The sequence below is a fragment of the Nyctereutes procyonoides genome, unplaced genomic scaffold (genome assembly GCF_905146905.1).
Source record: "Nyctereutes procyonoides isolate TBG_1078 unplaced genomic scaffold, NYPRO_anot_genome, whole genome shotgun sequence".
Lineage (NCBI taxonomy): Eukaryota > Metazoa > Chordata > Mammalia > Carnivora > Canidae > Nyctereutes > Nyctereutes procyonoides.
In genome coordinates, this window is record NW_026575043.1 from 41,128,981 (window position 1) to 41,145,016 (window position 16,036).

Genomic DNA, 16,036 nt, shown 5'->3' on the forward strand with positions numbered 1-16,036 from the left:
ATGTATTTACATAAAAAGGATAAAAAATAAACACAAATTTTGAAGCTTGATTTTTTTCCTTTTCATTTTCTTTATACCCACACACTGAGCCATTTCAATCTCCTTAATGTCCACGTGTCTGTGCTAGGAATCTACCTCTTTAGTTAGCTACTTCCCTATTGAAGATCATTTTCTTTTCTTTCTTTCTTTCTCTTTCTTTCTTTTTCTTTCTTTCTTTCTTTCTTTCTTTCTTTCTTTCTTTCCTTCCTTCCTTCCTTCCTTCCTTCTCTTCTTTCTTTCTTTCTTTCTTTCTTTCTTTCTTTCTTTCTTTCTTTCTTTCTTTCTTTCTTTCTTTCTCTTTCTTTCGAGAGAGCACGAGCAGGGGTTGGAGAGAAACAAATAGACTCCCCACTGAGCAAGGAGCCTGATGTAGGGCTCAATCCTGAGACCCTGGGATCATGACTCCAGCTGAAGGCACTTAACTGACTGAGCTACCTGGGTGATTAAAAAATCTTCTAGATTTTTAAAATTCCAAACAATGCTCCAAGGACTTTTTGTATGTGTGCACATGCACATGTGATTCTGGAGATGTTTTTCTTTCTTTCTTTCTTTCTTTCTTTCTTTCTTTCTTTCTTTCTTTCTTTCTTTCTTTCTTTCTTTCTTTCTTTCAAGATTTTATTTATTTATTTATTTGAGAGAGAGAGAGAGAGTGCACAAGCAGGGGCTAGGAGCAGAGGGAAAGAGAGAAGCAGGCTCCCCGCTCAGCAGGGAGCCCAATGCCAGGCTCTACCCCAGGACCCTGGGTTCACAACCCAAGCTGAAGGCAACCGCTTAACCGACTAAGCCACCGAAGCACCCCTGGAGAAGTTTTTCTAGAAGTGTAATGTCAGGATCCAAAGGAATACGTATTAAAGAAAAAACAAACAAATTGGATTTCATGATCTTTTTGAAGATTTTTTATTTTTTTTTATTTTTTTTAAATGAATTTTTTTTTATTTTTATTTATTTATGATAGTCACACAGAGAGAGGCAGAGACATAGGCAGAGGGAGAAGCAGGCTCCATGCACCGGGAGCCCGACGTGGGATTCGATCCCGGGTCTCCAGGATCGCGCCCTTGGCCAAAGGCAGGCGCTAAACCGCTGCGCCACCCAGGGATCCCCGAAGATGTTTTATTTTTAAGTAATCTCTACACCCAACATGAGGCTCAAACTCACAACCCTGAGATCAAGAGTCCCACATTCTTCCAGCCAGGTGTCCCAGGGATCCAAAATTTAAGAGCATGCATATGTACATAGGGGGAACTCACACACAGATATGGAAATTCCCTGGTATTGCTAATCTTTTTCATCTTTGTTGATTTGGCAGGCAAAAAATAGTATTCCACTTTGTTTATTAATGAAATGGGCATCATTTAATGTTTGTAGCCATTTGTATTTCTTGTACTAATTGCCTATTTGTGTCATTAGCCTTAGCTTCCGAGTTATTCACCTGTTTCTTATTAATTTGGAAATGACTGTTTCATGTATTAGTGAGGTTGGTGCTTTGCCACATTTGTTGGATATTTTCTTCCAATTAAAACAAGGTTTTACTTTTTTTTAAAGATTTTATTTATTCATGACAGACACAGAGAGAGAGGTAGACACACAGGCAGAGGGAGAAGCAGGTTCCATGCAGGGAGCCCAATGTGGGACTCAATCCCAGGTCCCCAGGATCATACCCTGGGCTGAAGGCAGGCGCTTAAACCGCTGAGCCACCCAGGGACCACCAAAACAAGGTTTTAAATGACTGCATATTTTACCCCAATAGTAATTCCTATTTTGGATATTTTGTTTTCATTTTTCCCATTATAAAAAACACCATGATGAACATCTCTTGTGGACACCCACATTTTTTAAGGAAAATTTGCCACAAGTGGAATTTCTTGGGTCAAAGGTATACACATTGAAGATACTAATACCTAGGTACAAAATATCCTATAAGATGGTACCATTTCACACACTTTCCTATAGTACATGAGTCCTATATATATTTGATATAGAATGGCATTTACAGTATCTCCTGTAGGAGTTTCAAGCCTCATGTTTGCCACCATATGCCTAGCAGCACCAAGTACAGTGCCTCACACAGTGGCCACCCAAATGTTTGTTGAATGACCAGACTATGTTCCTTGAACCTCTCTTCACAGTCCTGCTGCTCCATGGCCTATCGGCAGACTTCTGGTTCTCCTTAAGCATCCCATGTGTCTCTACCAGCAGTTATGTCCATGTGCCAGGATCTGTGACTGTGTTAACTGCATTTAACTCTTTTAATACTCACAAAGAACCCACACAGAAAGTGCTTCCATTATCCCCATGTAACAGACCAGGAATCTGAAGCTCAGAGAGGTCAAGTGCCTTGTCCTTGGTTCACACAGCTAAAACTGGTAGAGTGAGGATTCAAACCCACCAAATAAGCACCATGATAAACCAAACTTATTAGAGAGGGGAACCCTGGCAGGTTGGTCAGAGATTTGGTCCAACTTCATCATCAGATGCGCTGTGGCCCCAGAGAGGTATGCCAGCTGATGCCAGCATTTAATGGCAGCATAGAGAGGACCCTAGGGGCAGGGAGTGGCCCAAGACCCTTGGGCTAGGGTTTTTCTACCAGCTGAATCCAGGGCTTCCCCATAGTTAAGCCAATCAGCCTCCCTCTGTATGATTTAAAAGTGGGATTAATGGAGTGCCTGGGTGGCTCAATAGGATAAGCATCTGCCTTCAGTTCAGGTCATGGTCCCAGGGTCCTGGGATCCAGCCCAACATCAAGCAAGGAGCCTGCTTCTGCCCTTCCCCTACCTCTCCCCACCCTATTCATGCGCACGGACTCTCTCCCAAATAAATAAATAAAATCTTTTTTAAAAATGGAATTATTGGGGCACCTTGCTGGCTCAGTCAGTAGAGCATGTGACTTTTTTGGATTTAAGTAATCTCTACACTCAACGTGGGGCTCAAACTCAACCCAAGATCAAGAGTCACATGTTCTACTGACTGAGCCAGGCACCCTGAGCATGAGACTTGATCTCAGGGTTATGAGTTTGAGCCCCCACATTGAATGTAGAGCTTACATTTAAAAAGAAAAAAAAAATAGAGAAAGAGTGGAACTACTGATTTAGAAGCTAAAGTGGAAAGTAACACCTTCAATTGTACCTCATGTTTTGTAAACCAGAGTTCTTTGGAAGTTAATGGGGAACCCAAAATAATGGAATCTGCCGTTCAGATGTTTGTAGAGGACTCTGAAGTGGTCTCAACCAACAAGTGAAGATCAGGTATAATTAACAAAGCACTAGATGCAGAAGCATGTCTCAGGATAATTTACATTTATTTATTGATGACTCCAACATACTTCAAATGTGGCAGAAGTCAAAGAGTCTGTCAGGTGAAGCTGTTTCTTGCCAACAGTTAAAGGTGGTTGATGAAGAGTAATCTGAGCATCATCTTCAAGCTGAGGCCCTGGTTCTGGGCAAACAGCTGGTGTGTGGATCTGGTCCTTTCAGCGTGGGTAGGGGTGTCCAAGGAACTACTCCTTATTCTCATACTTGTGCTTGATGTGTTTCCATAGCTTCTGCATTTTAAAGGCAAGAACCACAAACTTTTAGCTTTGTCTCTCATATTTTACAGCTACTCCTACTGTTCTGGTCTCTAAAACAAACTTAAGAGAAACATGTACCATGTCTAGACAGTTGGGGAGGGCAAACTGGAAGCAACACTAGGCTTGATGCATATACTTAACACTTGTAAACTGCTTTGATGTTATCAATCCCATGTAAAGTTAAGTGGAAAAGGATGATCTTTCTTTTATGGGAAACTGAGGTAAAGAGACTGAGGTAATTACTCAAAAGTTCACAATCATTAGGGAACAGAGCCTCAAAGAGGTTGTCAACTTCCAGGTATTACTCAAGAGGTCCTAAATGCATAGCCGCAAATAATTCACATTGAACCATTTTTTATTTCCTTAAATCAATGATCCTTGGGTCAGGGATTAGTTGGATTCTCATCCCCACCCCCTTTTTAAAGATTTTTTTTTTAATTTTTATTTATTTATGATAGTCACACAGAATGAGAGAGAGAGGCAGAGACACAGGCAGAGGGAGAAGCAGGCTCCATGCACCGGGAGCCCGACGTGAGATTCGATCCCGGGTCTCCAGGATCGTGCCCCGGGCCAAAGGCAGGCGCTAAACCGCTGCGCCACCCAGGGATCCCAGATTTTTTTTTTTTTTTTTAATAATCTCTACACCCAACATGAGGCTCAAAGGGAAGTGAGATCAAGAGTTGAGCACTCTACTACTAAGCCAGCCAGGTGCCCTTAATTCTCATTCCTAAAAGCACAGATTGGTAAGCTGACAGCATACTTAAAGCCCTTTCCTGAAGACTGGGAATGGCCAGCAGAACTGCTTGCAAGAGATTGAACAGTAGTAGCAACACTTTCATGGCAGCAAATGGTCCTAAAGCCCTTTCCCGAAGACTGGGAATGGCCAGCAGAACTGCTTGCAAGAGATTGAACAGTAGTAGCAACACTTTCATGGCAGCAAGTGGTCCTGGCCACAGGCCGAACAGCATTAGTGGACAGGGTCGGCCTGGGCTGTAAGGTCAGACAGCTTCAAATTAAAAACACAAGTGAATGGTGAAACAAGGTTATCTGCAGGAGACCTTCCCTAGTATGAGCCACAGTGTAATGATAAAAAGCATGTACAACAGCTAGCAGTGTCTGCGCACAGTGAGTCTAAAAGGTGTGGTTATTCCCTATCTTCCGCTTTCACTTTCTCCTAAGGAATGTAACAAATGTTATTTTTTTGAGTACATCACCAACTAGGTACTGAGGCACCTTGCCTGCATCTCATACAATCCCCACAGTAGTTCCCTTCTCTAGTTACCATTATCTCTAGATCACAGATAAAAATGAAGTTCAGAGAGGTTAAGAAACTCGCCCAACTGAATGCCACAGTTACCAAGGTGACAAGACCCAGTATCCTCATGCAGAGCTCTCGGATTTTATATTGTCTCCTAATCGTTGTTACTACCACAATGTCTGCGTGGGAATCCTTGGAAAGTGAAGAGTGCTGTATCTGAAAAGGCCAACCACAGTACCTAAGAAGCTTTCCTTTTCATGACCCCTGCCCTTTCAAATCTGCCCTTGAAACCCTCAGAGGAGACTGGGTCCAGGTTCCAGCCCAGACTCACCCTGATGGTGGAGCCCTAATCAGTCCTTTCACTGGCCTATAGTTTTTGCTTCCGCAAATGGACAAGTGGGTATATGGGGTGTGAGATATCAATACTTATAACCCACCCCCCAGAGTGGGATCATTCAATGTTTTGGGATTCACATCCTGCGGAGAGGACATATGCCAGTCGACTAACAAAGACGCCCAACGTTTTCCCTCCTCTTAGTAAAGGTAGACTGGGTCCCACCCCACCTCCACTCCCACTGTCACCCCTCAGGCAGGCCCAAGGTCAGGGATGGCCCAGTCCCTCACCCCCTGGTTGATGTGTTCGTAGATCGCATCCGCGCCTTGATCGAAGGCGCGCTCGAAGAACAAGGCGCCCACGGCGATGGTGAGGGCGAAGGTGGAGGTCCTGCGGAACAGCAGCGAGTACAACCTCGCAGTAAACGTCGGGGCCGCCATGTTTCTCCCCTGTCAAGCCTGCGCCTGCGCCGCGGCCGACCATGCGCTCCAAAAGTCCTCGACGTGCAACACTCTATGGGATTTGTAGTTTTTCTGAATCTCAGTGCTTATCGTTCTGAAAGACAGAGGTAAGTGATGGCTTGCGGGGGTAAAAGTCTCATAGGATTCAGATCAGGACAGCCCAAATAGTGTGGTAAGATTTGTTACCCAGTGTTTCTCAATAATTTCTTGCTGAGTGAACCAATCCAGAACTACAACACCCAGAAGGCCTCGCGCTTCCCTTACCCGCCCCCCACCTCCCGCGCCGTCTCCCCCCGCGTCGTCTCAGCTACTTTGATTCCCAAAGGTTTCTGGGAAGGTCGGGCTGATACTCAAGGAAGGACTACGAACCCCAGCAAGCAGTTCGCGACACGAGGGCGCAGAAGGAGGAGGAGCTTGAGCCGTGGGGCCCTACGGAACCAGGTACTCTACTCTCTCTTTGGCAGGACGTCGAGGGGCGGCGAGTGTTAGTCGTCTTCTCTCCACGGGAGAATATGGGCTCTTCTTTCCAAGTCCCTGCCCCACTCTGTGGACCGCACCATTTAACGGAACGGGGAGTGAATAAAAGGACGCCCAGGTCCCCGGCTCCTCTCTGCGAGTCTTTTCTGTTATCCTCGAAGTCCAGGCCTAGAGTTGGAGCCTTTGGCAAAGTTGGGCCCAGGAACTGGAACCCCTTTAACAGGCCTCTGTGGCAGGAGCGGTTCTGCACACGCTTTGCCCCCTAAAACTCTGGCCTAGAAGGGGCAGATCTGGGAACCACTCATTCTTTCTTGGGAATAGAAATAGGGGCTTTGGTATACTAGCGCCGTTCAACTGATGTTTTCGGAGCGCCACCTCTGGGCCATGCCCTGGGGACCTAGCGGTGAGCAAGTCCCGGCAGTCATGGAGCGCTCACCCAGTGTGTGGAGATGCGGAGATGTGGTAACCACAAACAAGTAATACTCTAAAAAGCAAAAGACAGGTTGATTGAGGAGAGTCTGGCGGTGCAGTTTTAGAGTGCCGAGGGAGACACTTTAACCAGAGACGGGAATGAATGGAAGTCGGCCAAACAGGAAAAGGTTGGTGCAAAGAAAAGGCTGCAGGAGTCCTGGAGTGCTTTAGGGGAGGTGGTAGGGCTGACTATGAAGAGGTGGGCTTGGGTCAGCTTATATATGGCCTTGTAACTCATACTAAGGAGTCTTATTTATTTTTAATTGCTCTAGGAAGCCCCTGAAGGGTTTTAAGCTGGGATGTGACATGATCCAATTTACATTTTGGCTGCTTGATCATTCTGGCTGCTTTCTGGAGAACAGATCAAAGAGGGGAAGTTATTGTGTTGGGTAAGTTGAGACAGGATGATGATTTAGACTGGGATATGGATTAGAGTAGTGATCAGATTTGGGATGTATTTTGGGAGGCAGGCCAGATGGAAAAAGCTGACAGATGCGTGTAGGGGTGCTGGAAAGAAGAGTGGAGGATGGCATCTCTTAAGTTTTGACCTTAACAACTTAAAATCCACAGGGATGACCTTAAACTCTGTTTGTCATGTTAGGTTTGACCTTTCTCTTAGACATCAGGTGGAGATTCCCAGAGGCCGGTGGTAATTTGGATCTGGAGTTCAGAGGAGAGGTCTGAGCCTGAGATAAGTCATCAGCATCGGTACTGAAAACCAGGAATTAGAGGCCTGGATTTACCATTGACTGGGAAAAGCAACAGAAATGCCTGATTGGGGAAGAAAAATGTGAAAAGCCCTAAAACCAGGATTAGTTAAACATAACTGGGGTTATTTTCTATTTGCAAAGCATCCTGGTAGCTCCTTGGGGCAGAACGTTGTGAAGCTTCTAGGAAAGGATATCTATGCCGTGCTAACAACAAATCTGGCCGATGGGAAGTTCAGAGAAAGGAGGAATTACTTTAATAAGGATGAATTAGGAAAGACCACACGGAGTTAAGTTACTTTATCATTTTTTAGTTAATATTCATTTTGGAGCAACAATTTTGAAATAGCAAATTTTCTTTAAGCCACTTACTCAACTTATAAATCATTCTATACATATCATAAATCTAGAAAAATAAGAAAAATGACCTTTACTTTTCCTTTGATGTTTGAACTCAAGTTGAACTAACCTTAAATTCTTTTAAACAGCCCATCTACAGCTTAATTACATTCCCTTACACATTTATTTCACTTATAAATTTGATTTTCTTTTTAAGTACTTAAGATACATAACCTAACAAGTATGATTTCCTAAGAATATTTAAACATTACTAGAAAATCTAATAAATTAAACTTACAAACATAATGGATTTCTTTTTTTTTTTTAATTTCTTTTATGATAGTCACACAGAGAGAGAGAGAGGCAGAGACATAGGCAGAGGGAGAAACAGGCTCCATGTACTGGGAGCCCGATGTGGGATTCGATCCCGGGTCTCCAGGATTGTGCCCTGGGCCAAAGGCAGGCGCCAAACCGCTGCGCCACCCAGGGATCCCAACATAATGGATTTCAAGTTCTTGTAAACAGTTCAATACTTTTAACAGAGACTTAAATTATTTTATGTCACTGGTTCTCAGTCTGGGAAGCTAAAAATATATATATACACGGGTGTCGTCTCTGATACGAAATGAGGATATGGGGGGGGCGCCATCAGTAGCTTTCACAGCACTCCAGATGATTCTAATATGCAGCCAGTGTTTTTAATCATTGCTGACCATTCAACTTGAAATGATGGATCTAATATTAATTACTGATACATATTTTATCAATTGCCTAACTACATATATATATATATTTTTTGTCCATTCCTGAGTTTATTTTATTTAAATATTTTATTTATTCATGAGAGACAGAGAGAGAGATAGAGAGGCAGGGGGAGAAGCAGGCTCCATGCAGGAAGCCTGATGTGGGACTTGATCCCGCGTCTCCGGGATCCTGCCCTGGGCTGAAGGCAGTGCTAAACTGCTGAGCCACCAGGGCTGCCCTACATATATATTTTTTATTATTTTTTTCTTTTTTTCTTTTTTTTAAAGCAATTTTCTTTTCCTTTTTTTTAATTTTTATTTATTATTTATGATAGTCACACAGAGAGAGAAAGAGAGAGGCAGAGACACAGGCAGAGGGAGAAGCAGGCTCCATGCACCGGGAGCCCGGCGTGAGATTCGATCCTGGGTCTCCAGAATCGTGCCCTGGGCCAAAGGCAGGCGCCAAACTGCTGCGCCACCCAGAGATCCCCATATATATTTTTTAAACATCTTTTTTCTTTATTTCTTTTTTTTAAAAAACATTTTATTTATTCATTCATGAGAGACACAGAGAGAGAGAGGTAGAGATAGAGGCAGAGGGATAAGCAGGCTCCATGCAGGGAGCCCGATGCAGGACTCGATCCCAGGACTCCAGAATCACGCCCTGGGCTGGAGGCAGGCGCTAAACCACTGGGACACTCAGGGATTCCCCACAACATCTTTTTTTCTTAGAGATTGTATATATTTATTTGAGAGAGAGACAGTACAAGCAGGAGGAGGGGCAAAGGGAGAGGAAAAGGGACAAGCAGACTCCCTGCTGAGTGCAGAACTCCTCCCAGGACCCTGAGATCATGATCTGAACTGAAGTCACACACTTAATGGACTGAGTCCCGCAGGTGCCCCCCAACTATATATTTGAACTTCTGTATTTTTTTAAGTAAGCTCTGTAGGGTATGAACTCACAACCCCAAAATCAAGAGTCCCATGCTCTACTGACTGAGCCAGCCAGGCACCCCTAACTTCTGTATTTTACTTTACATTTTTCTTAAGACTTTACTTTTAAGTAATCTGTGCAGTCAACATGGGCCTCAAACTTAAAACCCCAAGATCAAGAGTCACATGCTCTACCAACTGACCCAACCAGGCACCCCAATATATTTCTCAATTCCTAACTATGTATTTTATTTTATTTTTTTAAGATTTTGTTTATTCATGAGAGACCCAGAGAGAGAGAGAGAGAGAGAGAGGCAGAGACACAGGCAGAGGGAGAAGCAGGCTCCATGCAAGGAGCCCTACATGGGACCTGATCCTGGGTCTCCAGGATCAGGCCCTGGGCTGAAGGCAGCGTTAAACCGCTGAGCCACCCAGGCTGCCCATAACTAATGTATTTTAAATTGGAATCACAATGCTTATCTGTCATACTCAACATGTCAGATTATCTTCAGTGTTATACTTTTAAATACCAAGTATTTAAAGCCACCTGGGTGGCTCAGTGGTTGGGCATCTGCCTTCAGCTCAGGGCATGGTCCCAGAGTCCCAGGATGGAGTCCCACATCAGGCTCCCCTCGAGGAGCCTGCTTCTCCCTCTGCCTGTGTCTCTGCTTCTCTCTCTGTGTCTCATGAATAAAATCTTTTAAATAAATAAATAAATACCAAGTATATGCTGATTATTACTAAACTTAGGTTAGGAACATCAATACAATATGTTGATTTATTTTACTACCTCTATTTTCAATTTAAACTTACCTGGAGCATGACAGGATATCTAACCAGTAAGAAAACAGCTTTATCCATTCTAATGAATTGTGTTTAGCATTCCAATCGAGTTGGGTTTACCCTTTCAGTGAGGTGAAGTTATTTATAATCAGATTTCTGACTGAGACAATCCAAGGGTTGTGTCTACCCTAGAGCGACTGTCCCCATCAGAGGCTGTCTTTGGGATGCAGGGAATAGAGAGGTCGATGAGCAGGAGAAGCTTGTTCCCCCAGGCTTTGTGTCTTAAGGGGTACCTACTAGAGAGCACTAGATTCACTGATTAAAATGCAGATTTCTGGGCCTTGCTCCAGATCTGCTGTGTCTGAATTCCTGGAGATCTGACCCAGGAGACTTCATTTGTATGAAGCTCCTTACCAGAAGTCCTGAAAATCTTCAGCAGGAATCATTCTAAAAGAGTTGATCTGATTCTGCTGCTCAGGGTGGAGTGAACTGAAGAGGCTTGTTCAGATGCCAGGAGATGAGACCTAACTTGCCCAGAAGTGAGGGTGGTGACAGGACCAGACTGTGGGTAGAAGAAGGGGGAGGTAGAGGCAGTTCTGAGTCCAGGTTTCTGGTTCAGAAGTCTCAGACTATTTTTAACTTTCCTATTTGGAAGCTCTGGCCTCCTGGGACTTGTAACTATCTGATGAGGAACTCTGTCTCCGGCCTGCAATTCCCTAGAGCCCAGATTTGGGTTTAGCCACCCTGTGCTGACCCAGGTCTGCTTGGAATCATGGTGCGTTCTATCAGCCTTCAGCCAGGGATTGAGGGTAATGTCTATTGTAGATCTCTTTCAACACCACCCCTGACTGGTCCATCCAGGTGAATCAGGTCATTGGCACCATCCACAGCAGCCTCCTAAGGGAGAAGGAATAGTATTTATCCTTGCTTGGCAAATTTCCCACTTTTTTGAAGGGGATTTTTTGAGAAAATTTAAAACAATACACACTAAATGTAGAAACTTAGAAAAATACAAAGTGAGAAAAAATTTGTACATAATCCTATTATCCAGACATAATCATAATACTCTGTGTCTGCCTAGCATTGTGTGTGTGTGTGTGTGTGTGCGTGTGTGTGGTGGGTGTGTTGGGCTGGAAGTTCTTTTTTTTTTTTTAATTTTTTTTATTTATTTATGATAGTCACACAGAGAGAGAGAGAGAGAGAGGGGCAGAGACACAGCCTGAGGGAGAAGCAGGCTCCATGCACCAGGAGCCCGATGTGGGATTCGATCCCGGGTCTCCAGGATCGTGCCCTGGGCCAAAGGCAGGCGCCAAACCGCTGCACCACCCAGGGATCCCCCTGGAAGTTCTTTCTCCTTAAAAAGTGGTATCATATTGTACAAACTATTGTGATAAGGAGCCATTTTTTTATTTAGCTGTATAGGGAATGGTCTCTTTTGATTTGATTTTTTTTAAAGATTTTATTTATCCATTCATGAGAGACACAAAGAGGCAGAGGCATAGGCAGAGGGAGAAGCAGGCTCCATACAGGGAGCCCAATGCGGGACTCGATCCTGGGACTCCAGGATCATGACCTGAGCTGAAGGCAGATGTTCTTAACTGCTGAGCCACCCAGGCATCCCTCTTTTTCTTTTTTTTTAAAGATTTATCTATTTATTTGAGAGAGATAGAGGCAGGGGCAGAAGGAGAGAGAGAATCTCAAGCAGACTCCCCATTGAGCATGGAACCTGATATAGGGCTTGATCCTATAATCCTAAGATCATGACCTGAGTCAAAACCAAGAGTTGGACATTCAACCGACTGAACCACCAAAGCACCTCTCCTTTGACTTGATTTTTAATGGCTATGTGGTAGTGCATTGCACAGATGTGGCTCATGCCTTACTCTTGATCCTTGCAAGCTGTGGGCTCCTGTCCAGTCGTTTTAGGATAAGATGAGGATAATGGGCTTTGTGAGTCATGTCACTGAACCCCTCACTCCTACCCTGTAGGGGAAACTGAGCAGCCTACCTGTATGTAATGGGCAATGTTTAACTGTCAACTGTTCTTACTGTTGGACATTTAGATTTCAGTTTTAGGACAAGCTACATTGCACTGACCACCTTAGTACCTAGGTCTTTGAGGTCATCTCTGATCATTTCCTTGGAGGAATTCCTGTTGGATGTAGGTGCCTCTCCTTGGTGCTCTCTGGCACACAGCTTATCACCTAGTATTTTTACTAGGGGCCCATCTGTCAGCCATCCCAGCATATATTCAGTGCCCCTTCTTGATGAGAGTAGAGACTTTGTGTCATGAGGTGTGAACCCATCTGGCAGAGAGGAAGTGTTCAGCAAATGTTCGGCTAGTGAATAAATAGCTGAAGGGAACCATTGAACTCAAAAGTTACGCCTGTGTGGGACGGCTCTTTTGACTCAACTCAGGAGTATTTTGGGATATGGGGCACTATGGATCTGTGACCATCACATAATTTAAAGTGATTTAGTTTTTCCATTTGTTTATTTCACTGTATCAGTAAGCTATTGCTGCATAACAGAGTGCCCCAAAACCTAGCAACTTAACACGACAAATCTCTCATACAGTTTCTGAGGGTCAAGAATTTGGAGTGGGAGTATGGCTGGCTCAGTCAGTGGAGCATATGACTCTTGACCTCAGGGTTGTGAATTCAAGCCCACATTGGGTGTACTGCTTACTTAAAAAAAAAAAAGAATTTGGGGAGTGGCTTAGCTGGGTAGTTCTGGCTCAGAGATCCCATAAAGTGTCAGTCGAGCTATCTGCTGGGGCTGTACTCATCAGAAGGCTTGACTGGGCCAGAGAGTCCACTTCTAAGCTTACGCACATGGCTGTTAGGAGGTGTTAGTTCCTTGCCACATGGGGCTGCCTACAATATGACAGCTGGCTTCCCCCAGAGTAAGTGATCAGAGAAAGAGGCACCAAGATGGAAAGCATATTGTCTTATCACCTGATTTTGAAAGTGACATATCCCCCTGTCTACTATGTTCTTTTAGTCACACAGTCCTGATATAGTATAGTTTGGGAGCAGACAACACAAAGTGCAAACCCCAGAAGATGGCCACAGAGGCTGGCTACCGCATCCAAATGTGTACTGAGCACCATCAGCATGCCAGGCACTGTGCTAAGCATCTAGTATCCATGATTTAATCTTCATAGTAATCATATGGAATAGTATTATTACTCCTATTTGCCAGGTGAGGCCCAGGGAGTAAGTAGTTTGCTGAGAGTGTCACAACCTAGAAATGGCAGGGATGAGATGCAGACGTGGGTTGAATGATTAGAGTAAGGACTGGCTTAGGTAGTCTGTGTGACGTTGGGCAAGCTCTCACCCCCTCTGTTCTACAGTCCATCATCTTCCTTAGACCAGCATTTCTCTGAGTGTGGTCTGTGGTCTGTGGACTGTACATCAGTTTTCTTAGATCCTGGCCCTAGCCCAGACCTGCCAAGTTAGGATTGCTGGGGGAGGGGAGGTGGCAGGCACTGCCTTATAGTGCTGGGAGTATGATGCTATACATGCCTTACCCCAGGGGGTAAGGTCAGGATGAGAGACGTGTGTGGTCGCTGTGTGGTCGCTCCTAAGCACTGAGGCATCTGAGGGAGTCCTCTAACATAATGGGACTCCTATTAGGGAAGGCATCTGGAGCTTCCTGGCACTTCTGTTGGAGTTGGGTTCTGAGTGGGTAGCTTGCCGGCCACCCCCACAGGCAGTTCCGATGCCATCAACTCCAGACGGCAGGCATATGTGGCTCTGGGACATTGCTGTGCTCCTAGCGGGTGTGCAATAAAGCCATCCTCTGGCTGCCGTTTACTGTTTACCTGGGGTCTGGCAGTGCCATAATTAGAAGAAATGACAGGTGAGCTTCAGGGCAGCATGTGGTGAGCACAAGTCCTGGATAATTATTACAGTGCGCATCCCAGCCCTTGGCCACGGCCGAGCTGTTGGCTTATTTTAGCCTTGTGCCAAAGACAGCTCTGTACCTGAGACACACACAATGAAGGGAACCAAGAATATCAATGAAGCACAAATCTCTGCCCCACGACAGCAGACCAGTGGAATGGAAAGAGAAAGCGTTCGAGGCTCAATCAGACCCCAGAGGCAGTGCTGGCTCTCCACGCCTTGGCTGTGGGGTGTCAGCAGATAGCTTCACAGCGTCAGGGTGGGGTCTCTCCAAGAGGGTGTGTGGTGGTCCTCTGTGCCACTGGCCACCAGCAGCACTCAGACTGATGAGAAATGACTGTTACCGGTGTGTCTCCCAGTCTTGGCTTTGAGCAAATTAGGAGTATTTTTGAACCCGTGTCTTCATCTGTGAAATGAACACCTTGCTATCTACTCAAGAGGGTCTCTGTGAGAGAACAAAGCCAGGTGCCTAGCATGCAGGGATCCCATGCTATCTTCCCTCACTCCATCCCACTGCCATTCTCTTTTCTTCCCTCTTCCACCCCACATGTCTCAACTAGTAGGTAATCTTTTCCTTGAGCTCAGAAGACTGAAGTCAGGTGCCACAGGATGGCAGTGGTTTTAAGTCCGTAGAGCAGGGCTCTGCTGGAGACAGAAGTCCTGTGGGGAGGGCAGTGGTGGCAGCGAGAGACCCATATTTGGGGTCTTATGTGTCTTTCTTCTCTTCCATCCTTATCCTGGTCCCTAGATCCACCCTTGAGAGGAGGGCCTGGGTCTGGAAGCTGTAGGTGAGCAGAGGGTGAGAGGCCTTGGGTTCTGCGGGCTGCTCCTTCCACAAGCAGTTGCATGTGTGAGGCCCTGTTCCTGGTGCTGGGATGCAGCAGGATGGACAGAATTCTCGGTCGCGGACAGTTCTCTGCCTTCATGGAGCCTGTAGTCTAGTGGGGAGGCAGTGCACATGACAGTACACCAGCAGGTGAGGTGAGACGAGCTATGGAAAACAGTGGGTTGTAAGGGGGCATGAAAGTGCCTGCAGCTGCCACTTTGGCCACAATTTTAAGTCCGATGGTCAGGGCAGGCTCACCAGGAGGACGAGGGAGTGAGCCACCTGGATGGTCATAGTACCAGCAGTTATAGCCTCTGTTTTTTGAGCACTAATTATGTGGTAGGCATCCTAATATACTACTGCCTTGGTCAATCCACAGTAGCAGTGGGATCCCTATTTTATAGTTAAGGACATATGCAGGGAGATGAAATAACTTTCTAGAGGTCACCTAGCTGATAAGTGGCAGAGCTGGGATTCAAACCCACACCTGTGTGACACCAGAGGGCCATCCCACTAGCCTTGCCTGCTGCCCTTTGGCCATGAGAAGCCACCTTGTCACCTGGTGAAGCTCCAGGGAGCCAGCAGATGCTGTTGCAAACATGGACCTGGTCCTTAAGAGTGGGTGGGTGGCACTGCCTGCGTTCCCAGCAAGGGAGTGCGGCTTGATGGTTCTGTATTGGACAGGGCCTTGCTTACGTGCTGCCCAGTACACCAGCCTCAGAGGATGAGGATGAATCATGGCAGAGCGGGCCAGCTTAGCACCCCATGCTGGTGTCTGGGCACCATCAGAGATGTCCAGCTGTCTCCACCCCCCTTCCCTGACCTCCCACTCAGGGCTGCCAAGTGTGGTGATGCAGGCTGTGCCTTGTGCAAGGACACCTGGCTGAGGGGTGAGTCGGAGTGAAATATGCTCTGCTTGCCAAATTGCCAAATAAACTCTGGCAGGGCACTGTATCCATCTGAAGGATTCTGCACCCACATCTTTTCCTAATGTGCATCAAGGCACTAGAGAGGGAAGCAGCTGGGTCAGGAGCTCTGGAAGTTCACACATGGCTGCTGCCTGGGTGAGATCACTCACTTTGCTAAAGCCCAACTGCCCAGGACCTCTACCTCCATGGGGATAGGCCCGTTAGGTGGGTAGGAAGCACTGGCTGCCCTGGAGCTTATCTGCTCTCCAGACACCATCCCCAGG

At 45.8% G+C, this 16,036-nt stretch overlaps 2 protein-coding genes across 5 annotated transcripts in view; one reads left to right on the forward strand and one right to left on the reverse strand.

The window, feature by feature from the left end:
• Positions 1 to 3,317: 3,317 nt before the first annotated feature.
• LOC129508006 (cytochrome b-c1 complex subunit 9) lies at positions 3,318 to 5,666 on the reverse strand. The gene is made up of 2 exons (XM_055322876.1): positions 5,487 to 5,666; positions 3,318 to 3,577 (listed from the first exon to the last, which is right to left on the reverse strand). The coding sequence occupies exons 1-2, from the start codon at positions 5,634 to 5,636 to the stop codon at positions 3,533 to 3,535; spliced, it is 195 nt and encodes a 64-aa protein (XP_055178851.1). The 5' UTR covers positions 5,637 to 5,666; the 3' UTR covers positions 3,318 to 3,532.
• A 306-nt stretch (positions 5,667 to 5,972) lies between these two features.
• The window catches only part of ZMAT5 (zinc finger matrin-type 5), a 28,039-nt gene continuing 17,975 nt past the window's right edge, over positions 5,973 to 16,036 (forward strand). Inside the window, exons 1-2 of one of the 4 annotated variants that reach the window (XM_055323221.1) lie at positions 5,973 to 6,098; positions 6,878 to 6,994. The gene's annotated coding sequence lies outside the window, so the exon portion shown is untranslated. Of the gene's footprint in view, positions 6,099 to 6,487; positions 6,734 to 6,877; positions 6,995 to 16,036 lie in introns of those variants that run through there. The other 3 variants (XM_055323224.1, XM_055323223.1, XM_055323222.1) reach the window with 3 other exon arrangements.

Excerpts from the sequence above, each read along its gene's own strand:
- LOC129508006 (XM_055322876.1), bottom strand. The coding sequence starts at position 5,636 with ATGGCGGCCCCGACGTTTACTGCGAGGTTGTACTCGCTGCTGTTCCGC. Across the intron at positions 3,578-5,486 it reads ACGAACACATCAACCAGGGG|AAGCTATGGAAACACATCAA; the intron begins GTGAGGGACTGG and ends TTTAAAATGCAG.